This window comes from Aphelocoma coerulescens, unplaced genomic scaffold, assembly GCF_041296385.1.
Source record: "Aphelocoma coerulescens isolate FSJ_1873_10779 unplaced genomic scaffold, UR_Acoe_1.0 HiC_scaffold_365, whole genome shotgun sequence".
Lineage (NCBI taxonomy): Eukaryota > Metazoa > Chordata > Aves > Passeriformes > Corvidae > Aphelocoma > Aphelocoma coerulescens.
Window position 1 is genome coordinate 30,965 of NW_027183708.1, and position 23,910 is coordinate 54,874.

The 23,910-nt window shown below is 51.1% G+C and overlaps 1 protein-coding gene and 1 long non-coding RNA gene across 2 annotated transcripts; one reads left to right on the forward strand and one right to left on the reverse strand.

Annotated features, from left to right (window-relative positions):
- Positions 1-6,026: 6,026 nt before the first annotated feature.
- Positions 6,027-7,338, reverse strand: LOC138101620 (uncharacterized). Its single transcript, XR_011147221.1, has 3 exons — positions 7,188-7,338; positions 6,715-6,852; positions 6,027-6,260 (listed from the first exon to the last, which is right to left on the reverse strand). It is a non-coding gene; the product is annotated as an uncharacterized lncRNA (long non-coding RNA).
- Positions 7,339-14,885: 7,547 nt separating this feature from the next.
- On the forward strand, positions 14,886-20,931 carry LOC138101623 (T-cell activation Rho GTPase-activating protein-like). The gene is made up of 6 exons (XM_068999389.1): positions 14,886-15,440; positions 15,682-15,784; positions 15,942-16,090; positions 16,369-16,460; positions 19,614-19,720; positions 20,909-20,931. Exons 1-6 carry the CDS (start codon positions 15,219-15,221, stop codon positions 20,929-20,931), a joined length of 696 nt encoding a protein of 231 aa, XP_068855490.1. The 5' UTR covers positions 14,886-15,218.
- The last annotated feature ends 2,979 nt before the right edge of the window (positions 20,932-23,910 follow it).

The following is a 23,910-nucleotide window of genomic DNA, read 5'->3' on the forward strand; positions in this document are numbered from 1 at the left end:
CATCACGCTGATTTAGAGTGACAGAACTTCACTCTTCCAGCACCGAATTTACTTTACTTGACTTGCTCCTTCAAGTCATTTCCACGCCTCGCTCTCTGGATGTGGTAGGATTTTACACCTGTCCTGCTAGACAAAAGAGAAGCAAATTTGTTTCTATCATACAACCATCTCTTTGTAGCTTATCAAAAGCAAAAACACAGGCACACTCAGAGCCCCTGTCAGCTCTGCTCCTCACTGCTCTGCCTGAAGAGGCCAAAGAACAACCTGGCAACCAAGGCACCAAAGTCCCTGACTTCAAGCAGCACCTCCCCGTCCCCAGTGTGTCTCTGAAATACTCCCAGCTCAGCCCACCCAAGAAGCTCATGTGGACAAACCACCCCAAAGCATTTGTGTGCTCACATCAACAGCTTTTGTGCCAGCAGCTACTTGGCCAGCCTGTGCAGTGGGACACGGCTCTCACGGCCACCGTGTCCCCCACGTGTCTGGCAAGGCTGAGAGCGGTGTCTTTGGAGCGCTCCCTCCTCTGGCGACAGGGGAGCCTTCATGATTCACGTTTGCCCCTCTTGGAATCCCAGCAAGCTGGGGCCTGAACATGACAGCTCAAAGGCCGTGTCCCAGCTCTCACTGGCTGGGGGGAATCGCTAGGTCCTGCCAGGACTCCAGCACTCAGCATCCTCGGCCACCACCAGCAAGTGCTGGCCGCTCAGAAACTTGCAGCTCTGATTTCCTCTAAAGACAGCCCCAACCACAACTGCCATTTACCGGCTCACGACGTTCAGGTTCACGTCTGATGCCAGCTGGAGATTTCCGGACATTTGTCACCCATTTGCCCAATTCTCCAGGAGTAGAGGGAGCCAGAGGAGAGCCTGAGGTTGGTTCTGTGCTCTGTGGACAGGCAGGAGTGTGAGGGACAGGCAGTTACATGTCATTTCTAACCTTATCTCTATTCAGCTCTACAACCAGCTCTACTAAGGAGAAATCATAACCTTGCATAGCAATGGGATTCCAAGTGCCTCCAACTAAAGTAAAATGGGCTATTTCAACAGTACTGCATATTGCTCTGAATTAGATATTGCACCCTGGCTACTCTCAGCAAGCAACGTTCTCTCTGCAAAGCTGGGCTTTTAGTTCTGCGACAGCTCTGAAATGCAAAAGCAGCTCTTACACAGCGATGCCTTTGCTATTGCTGCTGCAGACATGAACATGGATTATCTTTCTGCCCACCCAGCTCAGCCTCCTTACTCTACTGCCACAGGCCAAGCTCACAGCTTGCTCCACAGTTCTTAAACACCAGGAACATCAAAGGTTCCTTTCACTCACCTCAGGATCAGCACTGACGAATACATGGATCAAGTGACCTGCAGTGGGAAGGGAAAATGAACCAGATGCTGCGAAAAAACCGTCTGTGCTGGTTAATCCCGCAGAACAAGTCCACCCAAACAGAGAGTGTTTTCTTTTCACAACAGCCCTCCAGCAGACACAGTTCTTCCACACATCCAGCAAGAGAGCAGGACAATATTCTTGGTTGTGCCTATGCTTTGGCCTCTTTTGCCAGTAAATGAATACAAACTTGATCACGAAAATGCAAAATGTTCTTCAACACCCAATATTTCTCTTCTGCCCAACAGCTAAAGCTGCCTTTTTTATCCTCTCCTTCAGGTTCTTTTTTTTAAAAAATAAGTTGCATGCACTAATTTTCATTAAGTTACTGAATACCGTTGCCCAGAAAACCTTCCCCCAAACCCCCCTGAGGTGTCATAGTTCTACTGTGAAACAGCCCAGGAGCAGCTCTGGGGTTCAAGAGCAGACACTCACTGTTTGGGAGTTTGCACTTCATTGCAAAAAGAATCACTATTTTAGCACTCATTAAAGGGTTGAGTTAGACAGTCAAATCTTTTAATGACAAAATTTAGAAACAAAGAAGCTTTCCCTGAATTCCAGGGAGAACTGCAGAGTTCTTTGAAGGCCTTCTGAGAACACCTCCCAGGCTGCCTTTTCAAAGTTGTCCTGCTTCACCCAGCCTCCTGAGGAAATGACAGACTCGGCTGCCACAGACTCTCCCGTGGAGGGAAGGGAACCCCTGCACGTTCCCTTGCAAATGCTGCCCGCACCTCCCTGGCTACAGACACCCTCTTTTGAGCTGAACGTGTTGACAGGAGCTTTACCAAAGCAGTGGCATCCTAATGGTCTTTTTGTTTCAAAATCAACTCAGTTACTAAGAAAGAGCAGGAAGCCCTACACAAGCCAGGTTGGGTTACACCCAGGGAAAACCTCTACTCACGTGTCAGGTTAGTCAGGTAATAGGCAGAATAACCAATGCCATACACAGTGCAAACTGCAGCAGCAAATGCCTCCATGATTTTAGCCCTGCTGTGCAAGTTTGCAGACTGTGCTCTAACACAAGAAAAAACAAGGCTCCTGTCAGAGTGCAGCTGCCCCCTGACAAGGCCTCAACCAGGAGGATGCTCCTGCTCTGAGCAAGCCCAAGAGCTGCTCTGACACTGAGACCTTCTGTGCACCAAGGCAACCTTCTGATGACAGCACCACAACGTGGCAACCATTCCCTGACATCACAAAGCAGCTGCTCTGCGTTGGTCTGGGAATTGATGCTAAGCAACCCAAGCTTCCCTGCAGCAAACACACAATAGCCTGGGAAGTTCTCCTCTGTCACAAAGCAGCACAAACTCCCCTCGTGGGCCAAACCCTGTTGTTCAAGGGCTCCAAGAGTAACTCAAAGAGTGCCCCAAGCACCTACAGCCTGTACCCCAAGTGAACACTGAGATGGGACCAAAGCAAAGGAAACTAGACCAAGAAAATGGCCCAAAGCATTGCACAGATCCAGGAGAGAAGGCACTAATTGCATGACAGCTGTAATAATTCCTAACAAATCTCCCCACACATTTGCACTTTTATTGGACACGCCCTGGTCCCCTCTGTAGGTACATCTCTGCCTCTGCCTTTCGTCCTCTATGGAAGCAGTCGAACGGGCAGGATTTGCCCACCCGCAGGAGCTGCTCCAAGCTGGGAATGCAACTGGCAGTGCTGATTTCCAGAGGCTTCTGGCTCCCGGCTGAAGCCAAGGCCAGGAGCGGGTTGAAAGGTGCTGGCGCTGCTGCTGCTCTGTGCCAGAGAGCCCCGGCTGGGAGGGCACGGTGCCCACTGCGCCGTGGGCTCTCTCTCTCCTGCCAGAGCTGGGCGCACCTGGGAAGGAGTGATGATGACTTGTGGGAAAACCAAGGGCTTTGTGGGGGCTGCATTTCTCTGCACACACCCAGGCCACCTGGGGCACAGAGCTTTGGCCCCCAGGAAAGGGAAACCAGGGGGAAACGGCTTGAAATATTTCATTTCAACCTTTTTTACTGTTCAATGTAAGTGACCACAATGAAAGGTTACCAAGCAGGGATCCATCCCTGCTGCCAGCTCAGCGTTAGAAAGGAGGCGTCACTTGATTTCAGCGCTGGGTGCATGGGGAATCACTTCCCTAACACGTGCACACCCAGCAATCTCACTTACTAGCTTCTACCCATGGAACTAAGACACACTCATTACTTTGCTGAAACTCACAGGCTAAACATGACTTCAAACTATTTGACATATTTAAACCACTTGTCAGAAGTTCTTGATGTGAGAGTAGGGGTGTCCTGAGGGTCTCTGGTGGTCATTTGGGGAACATCCCCATGTGTCAGGGATAGGAGACAGATCTGAGGCCTGACATGTTTGGTCCGCAGTGTTGCACATCGACAAGATAATGCAGAAGACGACTGTATTGTTAGTTAGCGGGACTAACTTCTAGAAATGAAACTAACTTCTAGAAATGTCACCTGGTGGAACTCATCCTGGGAAAGGAGAAACAATACATAATGGAGCCATTGTTGGCATGGAGTATGATCATGGGCCAATGTGACCTCATCTCGTAAGCTGGCCCTGGACGAAATGATGTTGAAACTGGCCACTCCTGAGGAGGAGATATAAGGTGTGCTCCTGGGGTAGAGGGGAGAGGACGACATGACGCACGCCATTTTTATCCAGGGGATGCCCTGAAGGAGTCCTGCCCTTCTGCCCCTCCCACTCAGGAGCCATGCTCTATCTCCTTCTCCTGCTCGGTGGCTTTTCCAGCAGCCAGGCGCCGGTATGTATTTCTTGCTAACGTGACTACTAAAATTCATTTGCTTTGCAATTCTAACTGGGTCTTGAGTTCTCTGGGCATGGGCGTCCTCCTGAACCCGTAACACCCATTCCTCAAATTCTCCTCTGATGGTCATTTACACCTTCCTTCCCTGGGAATTGAACACAACATTTCGTCACTGCACCCTGCAAGTGCTTTTGCTGCGTGAAGCCACATTGCATCTTTCTTTCCCAAAGTAATAAAGAAAACACAAATTGCCTACTGAAAGCCTTCTGCTCCCTTCCAAATCAGTTCACTACTCAAGCACAAGCCTCAGGCACATCCCCGATTCCCTCTGAGAGAGGAAGTAATATTTTGCTGCAGCCAAAAGGGGTTTAGGTCAAAGAATGAAAATTGTTGGATGTATGTTGGATTTATGGTTTGGAGCTGTTCTAGTTAAATTGCTGGGTGTTGCTGGGAGCTGGGAGAGGGGCAGGGTTGAAGACCTGACTAAAAAGGAAGTAGGATGAGAGGGGAGGGGACAGAAAAGAAGGTGGTCAGGAGAGCACCTAAGTTTCTTAGTACCCACCCATTGGGAAAGGGGACAGGGACCGTCCCGGCTGGGAAAGGGTCTAAAAAGCAGCCATTTTCTTAGAGGGGGGGTGTGTTGAGCTCTCGGGGAGGGAGGCACACACCCGGCTCAACGGAATCGTTACTCATAAGCAGTTTTCCTTTGCTTCGACGACTTTGTTACCATTTAATTGTATCCAAAAGTGAGTTCCTTTTTAACACCTCTCTGCCAGCAACTCAGAGCTGCATGGTGCACTGCTTGCTGTGCCCTGGAGAGCACAAAGCAGGCTGGCCTGGTGGTCCCGAATATTTCTGCAGAACGCTCTGCATTCCACACCTTTGCTCTGACTCAGTGCAGAACTGCAGGATTGCAGGCGCTTCCTCCCCGAGCTGTGTGAGGCACTGGCTCCTGCAGATCTGACCTGACGAGCTGTCGCTGCCTCCCGTTGGCCTCGGTGCCCCTGGCAGAAGTGCCGTGCCTGAAGGACGCTGCCCCGTGCTCGAGCCTGCGGAGCAGCCCGGCTCCCTCCCGCTGTGCCCAGGCTGCTGCACACACTGCTAACCTTTCCCAGGACTTCCAGGGCAGCCGGCAGAAGAGTAGCAATCCTCAGCCGGGGCACCCGCCCTCGGCTGCCTTTTGCCTTTCTCTCCTCCTGGGCCGCCTCCAGACGGCCAATGGCACCAGTCTGCGCTGTGCCCAGCACGGCTACGCTTCCCTCGGCAGCAGCCAGCTGCCGCTTTGGCTCTGAGATGGGACCATGTGCCCGCTCCCAGGAAGAGGCACCCAGTGCCAGGCTGCTGCCTCTTGCAGCTCCAAGGGCCTCCTGCCAGCCTGCCTCTGCCCAGCCTCAGGCTGCTCTGGGCTCTGCGTGGGCTCTGCTGGGGCTCCGGCCTGGGCAAGGCCGGGCCGCTCTCACCTCACGCTCGCTGACAGCTCTGCCTCAGACGAGACCTTTCAGAGCACCCTCGCTGAGCTTTCTGCTTTCTCAGCTGAGCAAGACTCTCCCCGAGCCAAAGAGATTGCACTTAGGGATACAAATCCAAGTGGCAGGAACCCCAGTGCTCTCGAGTCACAGCTCAACACCTACATCTGCACAGGATGTCTTGGCTGCACAACTCCTCCTCTGCTTTTGCCTGCAAATGCCATTGCCCGTTCTGCCTCAACTACAAGCACAATGGCTGGGCAAAAACCGGCCAGTGTGCCGTATTGCAAAGGCAGTGTGGTCTGGAGAGGATGAATGAAGAAGAGCCTGCCCCACTGACAAACCATACCAAAGAAGCCATAAGTGTCACTTTCCACCTTTAAGGAACAACGGACAATTGAGAAGGAAATGTTGAGCTCATTCACAGGGTAAAAAGGAAGGAAATCTTCCAAATGAGTTGAGGTTTCAGAAACTTTAATTATTTGCCATCCTTCTCTACAATCCTACTCTGCAATCCTACTCTACAATCCTCATCTAAGCTGGTCATGGAGAAAATAGTCCTGATGTGATTGTCACAGTCTTTTCTTCTCTTTCCACCTCTTCACTGAAATAATGAGTGGTGCCAGGCTGGACGCAGGCTTGGCTGATGTTACAAATGGATGCTGCCCAAAGGAAAAAAAAACCAACCAAGAACAATGAACCATGACTTTCCAAGCTCAGTGCTTCAAAGGCAGGGGTAATATTTTTAAATGAAAAGGGGATTTACTCCGAGTAGGTCTAAGGAACATAGTGCAACAGTGGCACAGGTTGTCCTGAGAACTGGTAAGTGTCCCTTCCCTGGAAACATTCCAGGTCAGGTGGGAAGGGGCTCTGAGCAACCTGATCTCTTTCAAGTTGTCCCTCATTGCAGGGACTGCTCATTGCAGGCTGTTTGGACCAGATGACCTTTACAGGTTCCTACCAGCCCAGCCCAGCCTAGGATTTGTCACCATCATCATTTAAAAAGAACCAGAAGTGGAGATGAGGAGGAAGGGGGCTCATCTGATGCCTTGGGCTTCAGTGGAGGAGGAGCCCATCCTCGGACACTGTTTGACCTGCAGCCCCTTTGCATTTTACCTGCAGGAGCTCCTTGGCAGACCAGAGCCGCTCCTCCTTTGTCTGCAGGCAGCAGCTCAGGAAGTGGCGCAGCAAAACTGAGAATAGGTTGGGCTGCTGCAGCTTTGGTCTCCCTCCTGTGGCTATCAGGAGTTCAGCCTGGAGAAAAAGGAAACATGAGGCTCCACCTGCTTCTTTCACATCTGTAAATGCTCTCCCAGAGCCCACTCTGCAGTGGCAATTTCTGCCCTGGCAGAGAGGCAGAGATGACTTTTCTATACCAACAAAAAACTCAGACCCCAAAGCAGCCACAGCTTTTCCAAGAGTCAGCAGAGCTTGCCTTGGCAGCTGATTTGATTGGCTGACCTAGTTAGGGGCAACTACATCAGCAAAAGCACGTTTTGCTTCTCTGAAGATTCCCACCAGCTTGACAGGCAGTTTGGAAGAGGGACTTTGCTATACTAACTATCTATACTATCTCTAAGGATTATTACATGAGAAGGATCTCTGCAGCTCTTGTTGGTCCCTTAAGCGCAGCTTCCATTAAACAAAACTCATCAAGCTTTTTATCCTCTTCTTGAAAACAATGGTAATTGGAAGAAAAGACAGGAAATCCATCCGATTTTCCTCAGGTAAGGAAACAAACAGTTGAAATTGTTGGTGTGACCCAGCCCACTGCGGGGCTGGGGCAGCGTGATGCCAATCAATCCCAGCTGTCATGGGTTAGCAAAGCATAATCCCAGAAGTGATGCTCTTGCAAAGGGGTGCTTACAGCTTCCTCTGTGACCTGACAGAGCCTATCAGCTGGCCAGTTTGAATACGGACAATTCTTGAAGCCACTAAAAATTGTGGCCTCTGTGATCCACACTTAAGAATAGACACACCCCAGGCAGAGCCCTCTCTCGTTTCTGCTGCTGGGACAGGAGGCTGTGGGCCCTGTGCGGGGGCCCAGCGGGCCCAGCCCAGGCCCTGCTCGGGCCAGGCCGGGCCGCGCCACAGCCATCCTGGAGCCGGTGGGCCCTGTTCCACCCGCGGAACACCCCCACAGCCCTGCTATGGGCAGCCGGAGCAGCCCGGCTCCCCCTCTCCAGTGCGGCCAAGATTCAGCTGAAGCTGCCCTGCTGTCCGGCAAAAGATCGTGTGACCAACAGCGATAAGCAAAATTCCAGCTGCAAGGCCTAGGTGAGATTAACCCTTTTAGTGCTGTGAAGAGCTGAAAACCTGAGGGAGAAGAAAGACGAGATGCTTAAAGCTGATATTCTGTTGTAAAGCTATGATGTATCAGAGTACCCGTTGTAATTTCATGAAGGCATGGGGGGGTGGAGTGTTCAACTTGTACTTGTGAGCAAAAGCACCTGCGCTGAGATAGGCAGATGCTGAAGCAGCTGTAATTTGAGGAGAAGTTTGAACAGGGAGAGATGGAAGTGATGAGGACTTTTGCTCCAAATGGAAAAGGAGAAGACCTCAGTTCCTAGAGATGCTCCCAGAGATAGCCCTAGAGATGAAGATGAGGAGGACCCTTTGCTCCCAGGGAAGGATTAGGGCCTCTGTTCTTAGAGATGAAATGCTCCCAGAGATGGCTGAAGAGAACTTTTGTTTCTGAATGGCTCAACCTTCAATTTGTACCCCAGTAATTCAAGAGTGGACCCTCGAAAGCAGTTGTGGGAAAAGCTGCATGTCGGGGGAAGGGACTCACATGTGAGCAGAGAACCAACCCGGGCAGCTGTCTCATTGTGCTAATTTCTCCATAGCATGGGCAAGAGAGGCTCCTCTTCCTAAACGGACTGAACAATTATGGAAGTGGTAAACAGACTGAACATCCCAAGGGTTGTCTTTTTATATTGTCAGTGGGAGATGGGAGAAAGATGGGGGGGAGGAGAAGTGTTCTGAAGGTGTGGTATGATTTTATTTTTTTTTTCCCTCTTTTAGGTCTGTTAATAAATTTCTTTATATTCTTTCAAGTTTGGTGCCTGCTTTGCGTTTCTCCTCATTCTTACCTCACACAAGGTAAACAGGAATGAGTATTTGGACCAAACCACTACACCAGCCCATCCACTGGATCGAGTTTCCCGAAGAGGCAGACTCAGAGGATGGGTCAATGGGCGGCTCAGAAGCCTAAGCCGCACCCCCCTGGGCAGTGCCCGGGTACAAGCTGCCTCCCCTGGTTCGGGAAAATTCTCGGTTCCTTGGTTGTTCACTGGTTCTCTGTTATAACTCCCGCCTCGGTTTCCCCCAGTGGTTCTTGTGAAATTGTTTCCTCCCCCTGGCTTGTAACTCATTGGTTGTTTTCCCCTTTCCCCGCAGTTTTCAAACTCTATAAAACTGCGGACAAGCCTCAGGGAGGATCCCATCGCATTCCATCCCTTCTCAGCTCGTTCGGGTTGCGAAACTTCTAACAAGAAATCTATTAGGAGCCAGACCAGAACAGCCTCTCTCTTCTTTTGTCTCCGAGCTAACGTGAGCTGATACCATCGGCTCCTGCCATGTTTCCTCTGCCGAGAAGCCAGCTAGCTAACTCAGCCAGCAGCTCTTTTCCTGATGCTGAAGTCGCTTCCACGGCGGGCAGAAGTAACGCAGCTGGGCTGTCTCTGACCTGGGGCACGCCAGAGCTCGTGCCCCGAGCAGCAAGAACTTCGTTAGGTTGGCGCACCAAGCACGGGGCTCACACGAGTGGATCCCTGCGACATCGTGGCTGTCAGTGGACAGCGATAAGAAGCGACTTTGGACTGCTAACGCCTCTCGGAGCAGTCTGCTCTGTTTTAGGAGCAGTGCCCTGAGAGAAGGCTGCTAACTCCCACTCACTCTGCACTGAACTGACTTTGGAGAGCAGGCGTGCCTCAGAGAACCCAACCTGTGCTTTTTACTGTGGGACCAGACAAATTTGTGCTGATTTCTGAAACTTGTGCGAGTATCCCTGGTCCCTGATATTTTGTTTCTTTTTTCTTTTTTCAGGTGGTGGGCAGAAGAAGTGCCCAAAGAGAGATGGGATCCAAACTCTCTCAGCCCCAAAGAGAGGTTTTTCTCCAAGTTGTGAAATTCCTTTCAGTTACTGGTTTCAAATTTTCAAAGGGTCTGTTAAAACAGTTTGTTCGCTGGCTTTTCTTTTACCTTCCTCAAGTGTCTCCAGCAAATTTAAAATCTCCTGCCTTCTGGCAGGCTGTGGGGCATAAGATTACTGATTTAAAGCGAAAAGGGGACTCCTCTGGAGAAAAATTCTTTCCTCTAGTTCTAGTGCTTCGGGACTTGCATAAAATGGATCAGAAAGTAAAAGAAAAGCACAAATCCCCTTGCAGTTCTTCCTGTATCCCTCCTTCCTCCCCTCCTGCTCCTCATCCCACTTCCCCTTCGTTGGAAAAACTGAATGGGGTGATATGCCCAGAGGCACAGAGTTGCTACCTTCTCTCTGACCCCTCTCGCTCTTTTCAGCCACCCTGTTGGGGTAGCTCTGGTCAAGCTGCCTCGACCTCTTCCCAAACCCCGTATCCCTTGCCCTCTTCCCCAGTTGTAAGCCCAGAAAACTGTTTTAAATGCTGTTTGCCATTGTCCCCCCCCACTCCACGTGTCTGAACAATGGCGCTGACCACATGGCACAGTTCACCCCTCCCCCCCTTGTTCTTCCCCCAGGCCCTTTCGCCCTCTTACCCCCAACCCTTTCCTATCCCCTCCCCGAGATGTGATGTCATCGGGTTCCTCCCATGCATTGGGTACTGCCCCCTGCGTTGGGAATCCCCGCCCATCCTGTGACCACGCCTCCTGGTCCTCCAACCCCGCCCCCTGTGGAGGACTTCCTGGCTCCCACACGCCCCCCATTCCAGTTCCCACGGGGTAGAAACTGGAACCATCTTGAAATCAGGTCCGGGAGTCTCCTCAGCCCCCTCCTATCCCTTTGCTGTTCCTGTAACATATGATTGAACTGGCAGTAATCCCACATGGAAACCTTTTGATTCTGCAGGGCTGAAAGAGCTTTGCAAAGCCCAGAAAGCATTTGGGAGGGAGAATCAGTATTTTAAGAACCTTCTTAAGATAACTCTCACCGGTACAGTGATTGTGCCACATGACCTCAAAAGCATTTTCTCCTGCTTGCTTTCCCCATCCAAGTTTCAAATGTGGGAAGAAGGTTGGAGGAAGCAACTGGGAGAGATCCTCCTTATTTTACTGCAGGATCCAAACAACGCGGGGGTTTCTATGGATCACCTTACCAGTGAGGGGTTATTAGCCAAGCCCCAGAACCAGGCTCAAAATACACCAGAGCCGCTCCTGAATGCTGTAAAGCAAGCAGCACAGCAAGCGTTCTTAATGATGCCCCCTAAATTAGCACCTCAATTGAATTACACTGAGATTCGGCAACTGCAAAATGAGCCATTTATTGATTTTGTGGATAAACTGAGGCTGGTAGTGGAAAAACAAGCGGAAGATCCGAAAACAAGAGAGCATATTCTAACGCAAATTGCAAAGATTAATGCCAATGATGCTTGTAATAGAGTGGTTTTGGGTCTTCCATTCGAACCTCCACCGACCTTAAGTCAAATGATTCGTGCTTGCACGACATTGGTGCCAATTCATCAGCCAAATTTAAAAACGGGGAAAAACTTAATAGAAATTGCAGCCGCTGCTGATGCAACAGCATCTCAGGGCAATAGAAATGCTAATTGGGTCTGTCACAGGTGTGGCAAACCAGGGCACTTGGCCCAAAACTGCAGAGCTCTGGCTTCAGTTAATCAGGGTTCCTGAGCTGTCTCCCCAGGGAAAATGACATCGCCTGCCGCCGATGGGATGCAGCCAAAACACTGACAGGACTGTGTGGATTGGCAGGGCCACATGGGGGAATGAATGAAGAAACTGCCACCAGGAAAATGGTTACCACGACCAGTGCAACTCAAATGGACTCAGTGACACCCCAGAGAATCGTCGTGAGTTGTGAGAGTCTGAGAGACTGTATATTGTTTGTGTTAAAAGATGTTGTACATTCACCAGCTGACATTTGTGTTACACCAGAAATTGTTCAAGTGGGCCCACAAGGGTTCTTTACTGTCAATATCCAGTGTGTTAACCCTCCCTATTTTCTTGCTGCTAACCAGGTTGTGGCCCAAGCTATTCTCATGCCCAGTAGTCCGCCACAGGACTACAACCCCTCTGTCTTCTGGGCTGAGGCAGCTGGGAATGACAAACCCATGCTTAATTGCAAACTGTCTGGCCAAGGCTCAGACATCAGCCTGGCAGGAATGATGGACATGGGAGCAGACGTGACAGTCATTTCTTCCCACAATTGGCCGTCACACTGGGAGCTGCAGCTGGCAGAAGGTATTGTGACGGGTGGGGGGGGATCTATATCTGCTCAAAGAAGCAAGGCACTTGTCCAAATTGAGGGTCCAGAGGGACAGATAGCATCAGTCCGTCCTTTTGTAATTGACTCTGGATTTCCATTGCGGGGCAGAGATCTCATGTCCCAGTGGGAGGCTCGAGTCGAAATTCCATCTCAACCCCAACATTTTTTGTACAGGCCACTGCGGAGTGCCCCTTCCAGAAATTAAATTGGATCTCTGACAAACACATCTGGATGGATCAATGGCCTTTGAAAAATGACAGATTAAAGGCACTCAGCACACTCATGGAGGAGCAATTGAAAAGAGGAAATATCGAACCATGTAAGAGCCCTTGGAATTCCCTGGTATTTGGAATCAAAAAGCTGGGGAAAGACCAGTGGCGCCTCCTCCAGGACTTGCGGAAAATAAATGCAGTCATAGAGGACATGGGACCCCTGCAGCCCGGAATGCCTTCACCCTCCATGCTCCCCAGGCAGTGGAAGGTAGCAGTCATTGATATTAAAGAGTGTTTCTTCCAGATCCCACTACGCTCAGACAATGTGCCCTGGTTTGCCTTCTCGGTCCCTTCCATCGACCGAAAGGCTCCCGTGCAGCGCTAGCAGTGGTGAGTTTTGCCACAAGGCATGAAGAACTCACCCACCATCTGCCAGTGGTATGTAGCTCGCATTCTGTCCCCTGTCAGAAAGTTAGCAGCAAAGGCAATAGTGCTCCACTATATGGACGATGTTTTGGTGTGTGCTCCTAACCAATCCTATTTAGACTGGACATTGGGGAAGGTAATTGAGGCCTTAGAGGCAAATGGATTTGAAATCCAGGCCACAAAGGTCCAGAAAACCTCTCCATTTAAATACCTTGGACTAAAAATCCATGAGCAGACTGGGGTTCCCCAACAAGTCAAAATAATTGATAACCCTAAGACCTTGCAGGAACTCCATCAGCTCTGCGGGTCCATCAATTGGGTGAGGCCTCTCCTAGAGCTGACAACAGAAGATCTCGCTCCTCTGTTCAACCTCCTGCGAGGGAAAGATGACCTCCCATCACCCAGGCATCTAACAGAGGAGGTGAGACAGTCCATCTGTAAGGTACAGGAAGCGCTGTCGTCCCAGCAGGCACACCACTGAGCCCCAGGTCTGCCTTTTCAAACTGATTCCAAAAGAAATTCAAAGCAGAAAACCATTAAATGCCTTGACAATCTTTTCAGATGCCTGCGGTCGTTCCCGCAAGTCTGTCATCACATGGAAGTATCCCTGCACTCAGAAGTGGGAGTCTGATGTACAGGTAGTTGAAGGATCCTGAAGTGGCAGAACTTGCAGCCGTGGTCAGGGCATTTGAGTGGTTCAGTGAACCATTTAATTTGATAACTGACTCAGCCTATGTTGCAGGTGTAGTTTCCAGGGCAGAGAGAGCCTTACTAAAGGAGGTTGCAAACCCAAAACTTCATAACTTGCTTTCAAAATTGATTCAACTGATCTCCCACTGAAAGCAACCATTCTATGTCATGCATAGTGTGTGAGATCACACACTGACCTGCCAGGATTTAATGCCAAAGGGAACAGGAGAGCAGATGCCCTAGCAATGCCCATTGAGTTAGCGAATGTGCCTAACAGATTCCAGCAAGCCCAGCTGAGCCATGCAGTGTTCCATCAGAATGCTCCAGCTCTCATCCGAATGTTCCACCTCACTAGAGACCAGGCAAAAGCAAAGACGATCTCTTCTTCTGGCCGAGCTGCCCTCACTTGTGCCCCAAGTGTGGCCATGCAGCTGTGGCACCCTGAGGAGGGCATCCCCTGGACATGGGCAAGGGCACCTGCTGGACTGTGACCACTGGAGATGGTTGTGCATGGACAGAGAGCCTGCAGTGCTGCCCACAGCTTGGAGAAGGGCAGGCTCAGGCCCGGGGCAGCTTCTCCCAGTGACACTCCAGCTCTCAGAAGCCTCCAAGGTGCAGCCACACTTGCAGTTGCCTGCTCACTGCTTGGGGTTCTGCATGGCTCCACACGGTGCTGAGGGCAGGGCAGGGCAGGCTGTGGCAGCGCTGGCCTGGCTGTCTCCACTGATGCCTTTGGTTCTCTTTTCCTCTGCAGCAGCAGGGACCGGCAGCAGCGGCAGCAGCAGCAGCAGCGGCAGGACGAGGAGGAGGTGGCTGCCCTGGCCCTTTGCTCTGCAGCGGGGCCCAGCCAGGGCTGCGCGGGCGCCAGGGCAGGAGGGCTCCGGCTGCAGCAGGGCGCTCTTCGGGCAGCCCCTGGCAGCCGTCTGCGCGGAGGACGGCACGCTGCCCCGGCCCATCCAGGTGAGGCGGCCGCACAGGGCTGCCCGTCCCTCCCTCTGGATGCTGCACAGCCAGTGTCCCCACGCATGTCCCCCAGCCATGGGGCACTGGGCTCTTCAGCCGTGCCTCAGGCTCCTGCTCCCAGCCCCTTTGCAGCAGGAGGCAGCGAGCCCAGGCTGGGGCAGAGCTCTGCAAACAGGGCAGCTCCTCACACAAGCCCCTGCCCTCTCGCCTCTCCTGCAGGAGCTGCTGGCTGTCCTGCACCAGGAAGGGCCCACAACAGAAGGCATCTTCCAGAAAGCAGAGAGCGCCAAAGCCTGACAGGAGCTGCGGCAGGCCCTGGACCACGGCCTGCACGTCGACATGGCAAGCCAGCCAGTGCTGCTGCTGGCCATGCTCCTCAAGGTGAGTCCTCCTGAGCTGCAGCTGCAAAGGCTCCTGCCTGCGCCACCGTGCTCCAAGGCTCACCGGCAGCCCTTGGCATGGCAGGACTTCCTGGGAAGCATCCCCGGCAAGCTCCTCGTCACCGACCTCTACGAGGACTGGATGGCTGCGATGCAGATGGCCAGCAGGGAGGACAAGATCTGTCAGCTCAAAGAGTAAACGTGGGCAGCAGCTTCCAGCTCCGCAGCAGGCACTGCTGGAAGCCTGGCACTCTCCTGAAAGGGGACACTCTCCTGAAGGGGCTGTGTTTTTGGACAGCTTGCTCTTGCTGGCTGGCAGTCTGATTTTGGGGCAATGCACGGGGAGCGTTCCCTTGCGTGAGCTCGGGGGAAATCAGGAGCTGGGCAGCAACGCCCTGCATCCTTCCCGCGGGAGCGCTGGAGCCCTGAGCGCTGGCCGAGAGCGCCTGCGGAGCTGCGCAGCAGCCGCTGGCTGCTCCCTGCCTGGGGCCAGCTCTGGGGACGGCCGTGGGCAACGTGGGCCTGCTGATGGACGCTGCCTTCCTGTTCCCTCGGGGGGCCAAGAAGTTGCCCGCAGCAAAGCTGCTCCTCCTCAGGCAGCTGCTGGCACTGCTGCGACTCATCGGCCAGCACGTGTCCAGCAGCAGAATGACCTGCAGCAGCCTGGCCGTCTGCCTGGGGCCAAAGCTGCTGAGCCCACCGCAGGAGCAGCAGCTGGAGCTCGAGGCCATGCTGGCCGAGAACAAGCAGGTAAGGCTGGCTTCAGCAGCCGGCTGCAGCCTTGCTGGCCAAAGGCAACTTGGCTGCCCAGAGGTGCCTGTGCCTGGCGGCCCCCTGTGTCCAGCCAAGGCTGCTGCGGGAGCTGCCTGCAAGAGCTGCCCCCCAGCCAGCGCCTTCCTCCTGTGCAGAGGCAAGGCTCAGCCGTGATGGCCAGGGCTGCTTGGCACGCTCTCGGGCCTCTGAGCTGAGAGCAAGGCTTTCCTGTGTGCAGGCGAATGCTCTGGTGGACATCCCGCTGGAGAACTCAGGTGACATCTTTGGGGAACAGGTAGCTGGCCCCAACGAGTCACCAGCACCCACAGAGCTATGCACAGGTAGGAGCAGGAACAGAGCCTTGTCCCAGCCTGGGACTCAGGGCCCCAGAAATCTCAGCATCAAGAGGCCAAGCAGTGTAGGGCTTGCCTGTGGGTTCTGGTGTTTTGTTCTTGTCTTCCAAGTTGTCACTTTGCTGCACATGCTTTTGCTTTCTAGAGATGCACAGGGAAGAGCAAAGTGGCCCTGCAGGAAGAGAAGACAACAAGCCCCAGGCAGAAAGCAATCTGGATGCATCCCCTTCCCTGCCTGAGACCTGGCAGGGAGATGGAGAAGAGGCCACGGTGCTGGAGGTCCAAAGAGCAGAGGTATGGCAGCTGCACAAATCCTGGAACAATGTGTCCCAGGGAGACAGGCAGTTTGTCATGGGGCCAAGGAGCTGCTGTGCCTCCTCCTGACAGCACAACTCTGCAGCCTCTGGCCTCCCTCCCTCCCTGCTTTCCTCCCTCCCTCCCTGCTTTCCTCCCTCCCTCCCTGCTTTCCTCCCTCCCTCCCTCCCTCCCTCCCTCCCTCTCTCCTCCCTCCCTCCTTATCCCCCTCATCCCTCCATCCCCCCCCCCCCCCCCCTCCAGAATTTCTGCTTCAGGCACCTCCAGCTTTGTCTCCAAACACCCACCAGAGCCCCCCAGAGTCGCTGGCCAAGGCCGAAGCCCTGACGAGCCTTTCTGTGTCAGGAAGGTAAAAGGAGCCCACATTGGTTCCAACAAGAAGGGACTGAGCTTGTGCCTCCCACCTTTGCCTCTCTAATCCAACTTTGTGGCTAAAGGCTTGTAGGCTGCTAGCCCCAGGAAGAGAAAAAGAGAAGGAAAAGACAGCGAGCAGAGGCCTGGCCAGAAGACAGGGAATAGCAGCCAGAAAGGGAAAGGAGGACACACAAAGAAGACTGGAGAAACGCAGGAAGCTCTGCCAGCCCAAGAAGCCCAGGTATGGATGTGCCAGGCTCTGCTGCCCACCCTCCTCTCCACACTGCCCTGAGTCAGCCCAAGGCACTGGCAAGGGCCGGCAGGGGCTGGTGCTGGGCAGGGCTTGGCAAGAGCTCCATGGCAGCTGTGCAGGGGCTCTGCAGCCCTTGGCTTCCTCCACGCCCACGTGCAGAACCTCTGCAGGAGGATGGCTCTGGGCGGGACGAAGGGGCTGAGGGAGAAGCTGTGAAGGTGGGGCAGCTGGAACCCCTCTCCCTCTAGTTCTGCTTCTAGATGTTTCTAGTGACACCTATCAAGCTAAGGTTTTCATTCTAGAGGCCGCTCTTTCACATGTTCTATGTCAATGGATAATTAGGTACGTCTCTTGGTACCTGTCAAGGCATCTGCTGCTCTGCCACATCTATCCCCACTCTGCTGCCTCTGTCCCCATTGCCTTGTCTGCTGTGCCAGCTCCGTGCCCTGTGGCCATGCTGGGGGCTGGGCTGGCGGCCAGGCCCAGCTGAGCAGCACTTTCAGCCCCCGGTCTTGGCTGCCCACACCTGACGGGAGCAGCAGGAACCGCTGGTGGCAAAGCAAAAACCAGGGTGGGAGCTGCAGGCACAAACGGTGGCGTGGGCTTTGGCCGCGGGCACTGGCCGGCTGGGCAGGAGCGGGCCCTGCCCGTGCTGGGGCCGCTCAGCGCGGCTGCCCCGGGCGGCACAGGGGCTGTCCTTGGGCAAGGCAGCTGTGCCGGCAGGGCCCGGGAGCGGTGCCGGCTGTGCCGCGCTGCCGGGGGCTGCGGGACGGTCCCGCCGGGGCTGCGCTCACCACAGCCTGGCCCGCTGGGCCTGGTTTTTCTTTCTAGGCCTCCTGGGGAGGCTCTGAGATTTCTCTTCCCTGATGGAAGTGCAGCTGCTGCCAAGGGAAACGTCCCGATCCTGACTCAGTGTTCCCTTTGCTTCCCAGGTGTCCCATCTGCTGTCCCCGTCCAGGAGAGCTGCTCTGCACAAGAGGAAGAGACCAAGGGAGAGGCTGGGAATATCGGCGGCTGCAATCCCTCCTGATATAATTCTAGTTATAAATGTGTGGAGTATGACTAAGAGCGTTAGAAAAATGGGGATATTGACACCTGTATATCTATTTGTATGGGTATATTGATGCATGTATATCGATCTGTTTACATCTGTAGTTATATTTACATACTTGTTCAGTTGGGTACCTCTAGAGATCGATTGATGGGGTTGGAATGATTTTTATATTAGTACATTGATATTTGCATATTTATAGAGGGATTTGATATGTGTGTATTATAGATGTCTCGTTATATCTCACATGAAATATTTAATAGATATTTACATCTGTGTGTTTTTATATGTATTTGTATTTGATATGTATTTACTTACATTTCAGATTTATGGAATTGTATAGTTCTAGAATTCTATTTATTTAGTTCTGGATCTGGGATTCTTTAGAGAGGGATATCTGTATTTCTGTATTCATATATGGGCCGTACAGTTGTAGAATTATGTAATAAATTAAATTGTTAAACTTCAGTTGATATTTGTGTGTAGTGGTAGTAGAGGGTTCCAGTAAATTAATTTTTTTTAACTGAAGTGGGTATTTGTATATATGTACATAGCATGACTGTAACAATAAATTAGTTTTGTAAACTTCAGTTGATAGTTTTATGTTCATGTATTAGCAGCGTGGGTGTAGCAATTTAAAACAAATGTCATTTTTAAACTGAAGTTGCTTTTTGTGTATTTGTACATTAGCAGTGCAAGGGTGGCAATCTGCCATAATTTCCATGTTTAAACTGCAAGAAGGGTAGATTTGTGCTGTACAAAGGACTGGGCAGATGTAAACAGGATGGTGCTGGAGGATTTTGGCCATGAAAATCCCCAGCCGTGCCCAGCAGATCCCCCAGCTGCAGCCAGGCTGGGCAAGGGAACGGCACATTTGGGCTGGCAGCAGAGCCACACGTTGGCTACAGACTCGCTGCAGAGGCCTGCTGAGAAAGCGGGACTCCCCTTGATGCCTTTTCCTGGTCTTAAAATTGAGAGTCAAACATGGTTAGAAGGGGAAAAGGGATTTTACCTGGGGATTTATTTTAAGGATCCTTAGGTGCACACATCCAGGTCGTATGCATTGAGATGCACCCCGCTGAGTATGTGTGTGTCTCCCCAACATCGGGTATAACATTATAGGTTTTACTAATTAGCAGATCTATCCAAGGTTCCCCAAGGAGAGGCTCAAGTGAGCCCCCTTCTCTAAGGAACCTTCCCCTGCCATGGTTCTATCTTGCTTTACAGAATGTGTTCTGGAGAGGACCTTGGGCTCTGGGGCACACTGATCCCTAGCTACCAAGCTTCTAAAATGTTTTGTCTCTCAGTTTGACAAACAAGTCTAAGAATGTCGGCAAAAAGCACGAAGAATACAGAAGTTGTAAAAAGGTATAACGGCTATAAAAGAAAAGGCAAAAATCTTCATGGCATCATTGCCCCCGTTTTAGAGACTAACAAAACTCTGTCTTGTCTGGTCTCTATTCCTTACCCGCAGAACCTGTTTACACAACCAGCTGCTCCACAGCAAATTACACAGATAATAACTACAATTACAGCTGTTATGAATATTTCTTTTACCTGGGCTCAGTTTGGTAATCATGAGGTGAGGGTATCAAAAACATGATCAAATTTTAAGGTGTTATTTCTAGAAGCTACTTCATGTAGAATTTGAGTTCTCTTCCAAATGTCATCTAAATCTTTCTTAATTCTTCCACTTTGGTCCACATAAGAACAACAAGTGGTATTGACAATAGCACATACACCTCCTTGTGCAGCAAGTTTGAAATTGAGAGCTACCCTGTTTTGCATAACTGCACGGGACAGACTGTCAACTTCCTCCTGTAAGGCTGAAATTGCATCTGCAGTATGCTGCTCAATACGTTCAATGACAGCCGAGATGTTTACAACTGTTCTTTCCAGTTCAACTACTCCGTAAGCGGGTACAAGGGCTCTGATTATGCTATGAAAAAGTGTGGGACGTTCAATGAGGGGATTAAGAGACCTTTTTTTCTTCTCATTTGGTTTTTCAAGATGGTCAAATATTGTTATATTTGGGACCACAGCCCCAATAGCACAAGCCTGGTCTTTGTTCACAGGCATAACTTTCCAGGCCTTATTACCACATATCCAATACAACCCCATCCCAAACGACTGAGCCAGTCTCCACCCTGTCAGTTTCATCTTTGCTGCAGTTCTTGGGTCTATTATTTCCCTGAAATGAGTCTGATGACAATATGAAGGAAGAACGGCTTTTCCTGTGGCATTTACAATTGCACAAGGAACCTTATAGTTGGCATGCTCTACCAGGCTACTCAGGGTAATGGGGGGCAGAAGGGTGCTATTCATTGGTTCCCACATTTCAGTGCGGTTCTCTTCCATTAAAATGCCAATCAATGGCCACTGACCCTTCCCATCTAGGGGTGGTAACTGAGTACAGAGCTAGCAATTGCTCTTATTAAGAATTTTGGACACATTTTGGACCACAGTCTTATGCAAATCATGGGGTGAACCTTGAACCATGGTTACCAGCTGGACAAACAGGAAACACGTCAAAACCAGTTTAAACTGCATCTTTCTGATTTGTATCAGTCTCTGTATCAAATCTCGGTGATTTTGGGAGCAGAAGCTTTCTTCACCCTGGAGTAGTGGATCCACGGTCCCTTGCCAGCAACCTTGACCCCAGTAAAAGTGGTCAGCAAAACTTGGAATGGTCCCTTCCACTTGGCTTGCAAGGGGTCGCTGTCCCACCCCTTGATGTAGACTCAGTCTCCAGGCTGGAATGGATGAGCAGCTGTGTCCAATCCTATTGGTTTGGATAACATGACGAATCTCTGGAGCTTCTGCAAAGTGGAACTCAGAGCCATTAAACACTTTTGCAAATCATTTTTACTTCTCATATGAATTTCCCCTGGGATATGTGGAACCTGCTATGGCCTGCCATATAATATTTCATAGGGACTGATGTTGTCCCTTCTCCTTGGCTGTATGCGGACTCTCAGCAAGGCTACAGGCAGGGCTTGAACCCACGTCATGGATGTCTCTTGACAAATCTTGCAAATCTAGGTTTAGAGGGTCCCATTTCTACACACATAGCTACTCTCTCTGGGTGGTCCCTGTACTTCCCAATTGAGTTTTTCCACTGCTGTCATTCTCCATGCAGATGACCTGGACATGTGCACCTAAGGATCCTTAAAATAAATCCCAAGGTAAAATCCCTTTTCCCCTTCTAACCGTGTTTGACTCTTGATTTTAAGACCAGGAAAAGGCATCACCCTGAGCGTAGAACTGTAACCAGGAGCCACCCGGGGAGGAGAAATCCACCCCCATCCCACCGGAAGCTCTTTAGGGAGCGCTCCAAGTGTCCCTCTGAAGGTCATCCTGGAGAGCAGCAGCAACCAGGGATCCTGAGCCAGCTGCGCTGCCTTTGGCAGCACTTTGGCAAAAGGTCTGGAGCCAGGGCGAGGGAACAGTGACTGTAACTGCTGCAGGGCAGGGATGAGGGAAGGGCCATTGACCCAAGTGCTGAAATGCTCCAAAATCCAGAAGGATGCTGGACAACTGGGAAGCAACAAGTTCTCACAAGCGCTGAAATGATGGAAGCCCTTTTTGTGAAGTTCCCTGAAGGAACTCGCAGGGGAAACGCTGCTGTAATAAGTAGGACCAGAAGGCAAAAATGTAGCACTGCTAGGAGATGGTCTATAAGCCCCACAGGCTATGGCTTAGGAAAAGATCAAGTAGAAATTTGACATATTCTATTTATTATATCTATTAAAATATATTGTATATCATACTATATAGGATAAATTGAAGAGATGATAAATTAATATGTATTATTTGATACATGTTGAGAAATATTTTCATTTCATGTAGATTTGAAATATTCTTCCAACTTGGGAGAGTGAAGATGTACTGCTGTCCAAAGCCTTCTGCCCACACAGCCATCAGCCCACGGGTGTGTCCGTGCACACCCACCCACCGTCCTTGCTCTTCTCGGCATCTCTGGGCTGCTGTTTGCACACAATTAGGGTGAATTCAACTCGACAGACCTACCAGTGGGGTACCCAGCTTGGCATGAACGCTGATGGGGCAAGGCACAACACACAGCTCTCAAATCACTTACATTATCACACGTGCTTTCTTTCCTGCTGGGGACTGAGGAACTCTTAAAAGCACCAAAGATACAGAAAAGAGGTGCAAAGAATTGGCATCATGCTACTGCTGGTATCCTCAGGTAGGAAAACCTGTTAGGGTTTTAAGGTTGCAACTTTCTAAAAACTAGGAAAGCTGCTCAGCATCAGCACCCCCATTGTAAATGGTTTTATTGACTTGGCAAAACTGGAACGTTACCTTTGGACTCCATCCTTGGTTAAAATCACCTGCCCTGACCTGCAGACTAAAGCACCACCCGCAGCAGAAGCTACGTCAGTCACTTCTCTCAAAAAGATGTCTTAAATTTGCAAGGAGAAAGGAAAACACGTCAGAATCTATGGATTAATGACAAGACTCGGAGAAATAGTCCAAAGAAGAACTCGGAAGAACTACTGGGAGAAAGAGCTCCAAAGCAAAGGGCCGCAGCTTCTCTGGGACGCTCCTCGTGCTCCAAGGCAGCTGGGCTGCCCTGGCTGCCCAGGACGCTGCGCACCACGGGCCCCGCAGAGCTGCGCAGCAGGGAGGCAGCTTCGGGCACCTCAGCCCCTGGGCAGGAGCGGCCTCCTTGCTCTGCACGGCTGCCCGTGGGCAAACGCAGCGTGCCGGCCTTCTGCTCTTGGCCCCAGCCCGGCCTGGCAGGGCTAATCCCGTTCCCTGTCTGCAACCTGCTAAAGAGGGACTTGTTCCTTTCCAGCCCTCCAGGGCATTCATTTGCACCACAAAACACTGAAGGACTGAGGCCTCAGCAACAGGCCCTGAGCCAAAGTTGCCCTCTAGATGACCCTTCTGACCAAATGTTCTATGGGTCTGCTCCTTAACCAGGCATTACCATCAATGGGATCTGTGCAGCCCTTCATTGGTGGAACGTGTCTTTACCTTTCAGTATTTAGAATGCGGACAAGACCACGTGTGGCCCTGTTTGGGGTGTAGGATCCAAGACAACTCCCTCGGTTCCTCCTCCAGCCATGGCTGGGCTTTGGAAGGAAACAGTAGAATGAAATCAGATGTCCCTGCAATACAAGTTCTGTCAGACTGGTTGTTCAGCACTATCAAAGCCAGGCTACTGCTGCCTAGGCAACAAGATAATGCTTGAGCTCTGCAAAAAGCTGTAGCTATGCAGAAAGAAGTAGTTCCTTTGTAACAGGGTATGTGAATGAAGCCCTTTTTAGAAACCAGCACATTTAGCAGGACAGGCTAACTGCAAAAGCTAACCACTGGCTATTTGAGCCGGCAATCTTAGAGAGCACGTGCAGGAAGCAGGGGTGAGAAGTTCAGGAAGACTTAGGAGCCTTCATCAGAAATGACCACCAGGAGGCTGACGACCACCGCGTGCAGAGACTGTGCATGTGCTCCAAGGGCTGACATAAACGTGTGATTAGAAAATGTCTTGCAATATGAAGGTTAGGAAAGTATAATGTGCACATTAAGGAAAAAAAGTATAAAATCTACTACTGTGTGAAGAATGGAGTGAGTTTGTGGTGGAGTTACTCCCCTCCCTCCCTCCCTCCTGGTGTCCAATAAACAAATACCTGCTCTATAGGCCTTATACTACGGAGGACTGCTCTCTTGCCCAGGTTTTGGGCATCAGACTTTAAAAACTGTTGTTGATTTCAGACCAGAGGAAGAGAACAACTCCACAGTTTTTTCCCAGCTCCTTCAAATGGTGTTATAAAATTCTTGTCTCTTCCCTTATTCTTTCACGTTCAGACAAAGATTTACTAGAAAACTACCAATTTACCCCAGCAAGCACATTCCCTTTTCCACTGCTTAAGTCAGGACAGTTATTGCTCTCCACAGGGTTCATAACTAGAATCAGACTGGCCATGTGGCACAAAGCTGGGCCTGTGGGAGAGCCCAGCAAGCACAGACCCCTGCTTTTCATGCTAAGATGGCTCATGCTCCTCCTTTCTCAAAGCATTTCCACCTCTTTCTCCTTGTAATGGTATATCCTATTGTTTGTCCAGCACAAATACAGTTCAGATCGAAATCTCAGAATGAAACAATCAGCCTTGC

Excerpts from the sequence above, each read along its gene's own strand:
- LOC138101623 (XM_068999389.1), top strand. The coding sequence starts at position 15,219 with ATGGACGCTGCCTTCCTGTTCCCTCGGGGGGCCAAGAAGTTGCCCGCA. Across the intron at positions 15,441-15,681 it reads TGCTGGCCGAGAACAAGCAG|GCGAATGCTCTGGTGGACAT; the intron begins GTAAGGCTGGCT and ends TCCTGTGTGCAG. Across the intron at positions 16,091-16,368 it reads TGGAGGTCCAAAGAGCAGAG|GCACCTCCAGCTTTGTCTCC; the intron begins GTATGGCAGCTG and ends TTTCTGCTTCAG.